Here is a 4081-nt window from a genome sequence, read left to right as displayed (position 1 = left end):
TGTGTGTGTGTGTGTGTGTGTGTGTGTGTGTGTGTGTGTGTGTGTGTGTGTGTGTGTGTGTGTGTGTGTGTGTGTGTGTGTGTGTGTGTGTGTGTGTGTGTGTGTGTGTGTTAGCTGCAATGAGAACAGTCATTGTCTGGTCACAAGTCTGTTCCCTTTTAGTACGGTTCGTTCTCTTTTTGACCTATAGTCACCATAGTTACAATACGTTGTTATGGCCTTGTGGGACAGTCAGTTACACATCATGAATCCCAAAGTGTGGGTTCGTTCATTGCATTTGGGTTTTTCCTCAGAAATGAATGACAACGTTAAGGATGGGGCCGTATTGGCAGCAGTATATAACTATGCATCCAGATGATGGCTCGGCTATAACAGTCGTATCCCGAATCTGAAGTCTTTAACCCTGCGATGTGTTTTTTGATTGACAGGTGTGGGCTTTGCAACCCGCCAGGTTGGCGGTATGACCAAGCCCACCACCGTCATCGAGGTAGCGGGAGACACGGTCACTCTGAAGACGCAGAGCACCTTCAAGAACACCGAGATCAACTTCAAACTGGGAGAGGAGTTCGACGAGACCACCGCCGACGACAGGAAGGTCAAGGTAAGAGGTCAGGAGCGCTAAGAGACCGACCTAAGTCTTAGATGGCTAGCTGATAGTCATACATTACGTTGGTGGTAGCAACAATATGTTTTTTATCATTTTTATGGCTAACGCGTTAAACTTTACGGCTTATACGCATTATGATGCCGTTATAACGCATCGTAAGAGTTGTCACAAGTGTGTATCCTTATAATGGGGTGAAAGGTCAGGAGGTCAGGCGTTAGGGGCCGAGAGGTTAAGTATGATGGACCATAGCAAAATGGTTGTATCTGCCATGATATACATCAAAGGTCTCAGTAGGAGAAAACAGACCGACTACCTGGATCAAACAGAGGCTTTGCATTGTTGGGTGGGTCAGTTAGGGTTGAGGGGGTCAAAGATAAGAGGTGAGAGGTCAAGTTGGATGAGTTGTAGCTGTGTGACAAGACACAAATGCTACATCGATCATAGAGAGAAAGGGTAGAGACAGAGAGGGAGAGTGGGGAGAGAGACAGAGAGAGGAGAGGGGAGAGAGAGAGGAGGGGGGATGGGGGAGAAAGGCTACTGAGCATGATCTGAGTGAACAGAAAGACACACAATGTCTTATTGTTGAGGAATGGTTACTCGTGGTAGGGTGGGTGTGTATCTAGCAACTTTAACTCTTGATAGGTGGGCACACATGCTACATACACTCTTAGAAAAAAGGGTTCCAGAATGGTTTTTGGGCTTTGCCCATAGAATAAGATTTCTCCTTATCAGCAGTAGATTGTAACGTCTAATCTCCTCTCCAGTTTCCCCATTCAGTGGGAGATGACGTGTTTGTTCATAACTCATAATGTCTCATTCTCTCTCTAGTCCCTAATAACGGTTGAGGGTGGCAAGATGATTCACGTGCAGAAGTGGGACGGCAAGGAGACCACTCTGGTTCGTGAAGTCAGCGGTAACGCCCTCGAACTGGTCAGTACTGAGTGTGTGTGTGTGTGTGTGTGTGTGTGTGTGTGTGTGTGTGTGTGTGTGTGTGTGTGTGTGTGTGTGTGTGTGTGTGTGTGTGTGTGTGTGTGTGTGTGTGTGTGTGTGTGTGTGTGTGTGTGTTGTGTGTGTGTGTGTGTGTGTATTGGTGTTAACTCTTACATGTAAGAATGTGTCTGTTGTATATCTAACTCTCCTCTCCTCTCCTCTCCTCTCCTCTCCTCTCCTCTCCTCTCCTCTCCTCTCCTCTCCTCTCCTCTCCTCTCCTCTCCTCTCCTCTCCTCTCCTCTCCTCACCTCTCCTCTCCTCTCCACAGACACTGAATCTTGGTGATGTCGTCTGCACACGCTCCTACATCAAGGCCGAGTAACAACGTCCACCAGAAAACGATCCTTTACCACACCTGCCAAAATAACAACCCTTCACCCTTAACCCCGATCCCCACTGTAACGACCTCTAACCCCTGTCTGACCTCTAACCCCCGACCCCTTTTATGTTGTCCCGTCCTTCTCTTTGTTGTGCTTCTTCTTTGTATGAAACACTGAATAAATTCCACTGACGTTTATTTTCTTCTCTAAAGCCTTCCTGAGTTCTTCTCTGTCAGTCACCTCACAATCCCCATGACAACAGTCACAACACCTACATCAGAGGCTCGACTTTCATCAATCCACAGGGATTTTGCCACTGGCCTGGAGGAAACTCAGTGAATCTACTAACTGTGTGTAGCAACCATTTTGTGCCAAATGGCTCATCACGTGTTTCAGTTGTAGCAGCCATCTGGGTGGGTTATGGCAGCCATTTTGTGCCAAATGGCTCATCACGTGTTTCAGTTGTAGCAGCCATCTGGGTGGGTTATGGCAGCCATTTTGTGCCAAATGGCTCATCACGTGTTTCAGTTGTAGCAGCCATCTGGGTGGGTTATGGCAGCCATTTTGTGCCAAGTTGAGATCTGAGGCTGCTGTAGGGGAAGCAGCACATGGCTTCTCAGACGGATCAGAACTGCTCTACATTCTGCTGTCAGAGAAGGGTGTGTGTAGTCATTGCGTGTGCGTATTGTTGGATTCTGGGTAAACTTTGAACATTGAGATATTAAACACATGATAGATCAGATGCATAGTATATAAAGGAGTGAGAAGGTAATGGTTCTCTGTAGAAAGACAACTAAGCTTGGAATGTGTTGAGTGCAGGGAAAACAATCGCATGTGACAGTACTGATAAGGGGAGAAACTGTTGAAGGCTCATATCACTTAGTTCTCTGCTTAGCAAGAAAGATGCAATGTTTAGCGATGAGGAGGAGGAGACTCCACCCAATGTTGGGTATGAATACCACCATGTCTGTGTCTGAATTACAGCTGCAACGACCCTTGGGGAAGAATTAAACTTAGACAAGGTCGTCTAGTGTCCGTTATTTACTCTGAGAAATAAGAACCTAACAGTACGTTGCAGAATCCTTTCCACTTTGACCCCATTTCTGAATACTTATGGCCGTGCGTTAGGCTCATACGAACCATCCTGATCTCGCAAGCTTACATTCTGTCCATGTAGCGAAACAGAATGTAGGTTTGCGAGATCAGGATGGTTGGTACTGAGGCTAGCTGTGTGTGGCTCAGGGCAGGGGAGTTGACCTGTGGTACTATTATAGCAGAGATCAGAGAAGTTCCAAACCAGCGAACACAGTTTACGTCTTTACAGAGCATCACAGGGTGAATAATTATAGGACTGTGTGTGTGTGTGTGTGTGTGTGTGTGTGTGTGTGTGTGTGTGTGTGTGTGTGTGTGTGTGTGTGTGTGTGTGTGTGTGTGTGTGTGTGTGTGTGTGTGTGTGTGTGTGTGTGTGTGTGTGTGTGTGTGTGTGTTTTGCCGCAATCACGTCATGTCGGGAAAACTCGGGACCTCCGAGTTAAAATTAACCTAAGTTATTTGTGTAAAGCACATCTCTCTCTCTCTCTCTCTCTCTCTCTCTGTCTCTCTCTCTCATTTGAAGGAGAGAAACTCAAGGAGATGGGAGAGCTTGCTATTGGTTTATTCTGATACTTCCCAAGTGGGAAACTCGGGGTATCATTTTTCTACAACGAGAAAGCAAGTCGGAAATGTCCAAGTTTCCGAAGTGACTTGAACGCGGCATGAGAGTGTGTGTATCACTTTTGACTCCTACTAGGTGAACGGAAATGTTGGTTGGTGCCTGGCTGCCGGCGTGGAAATATGTGTGTGTGTTTCCTGGGCTGCGATTCTGTGTGTGTATGTGTGTGTGTTCTAATTCCGGCACATTCCCTGCTTGTATAGATTGGTGTCGTGTGTTACAGACAGGCTACCAACTAGGTTCAAGGTGAGAGACCCTACAGCACAGGACACCTCTTATTTCTATGTGAATCTGTTCGAGTCACCCAAGAAGGTTACACATTACAGCTGTAAAGTGATGTTCTCTATTTATTCAGAGAAAGTTAAGAAACAACTTTATTCTGTGGGAATTTCAGTCCTTTGGCATAATGTTTTCTGCAGGTTTGTCCATGGTTCTATTTAAAGTCATATTCTC

General features: G+C 46.3%; 1 protein-coding gene across 1 annotated transcript in view; it reads left to right on the top strand.

Annotated features, from left to right (window-relative positions):
* Nucleotides 1–2114, top strand: part of LOC124043162 (fatty acid-binding protein, heart-like) — a 6349-nt gene extending 4235 nt beyond the window's left edge. The window contains exons 2-4 of the mRNA XM_046361417.1: nt 429–601; nt 1436–1537; nt 1866–2114. Coding sequence (XP_046217373.1) covers nt 429–601; nt 1436–1537; nt 1866–1919 — 329 coding nt within the window. The 3' untranslated portion in view covers nt 1920–2114. The remainder of the gene's footprint in view (nt 1–428; nt 602–1435; nt 1538–1865) is intronic.
* Nucleotides 2115–4081: the final 1967 nt, after the last annotated feature.

This window comes from Oncorhynchus gorbuscha, linkage group LG09, assembly GCF_021184085.1.
Source record: "Oncorhynchus gorbuscha isolate QuinsamMale2020 ecotype Even-year linkage group LG09, OgorEven_v1.0, whole genome shotgun sequence".
Classification (NCBI taxonomy): domain Eukaryota; kingdom Metazoa; phylum Chordata; class Actinopteri; order Salmoniformes; family Salmonidae; genus Oncorhynchus; species Oncorhynchus gorbuscha.
Note: the sequence above shows the minus strand (reverse complement) of the source record. Positions and strands in the feature narration are given on the sequence as shown.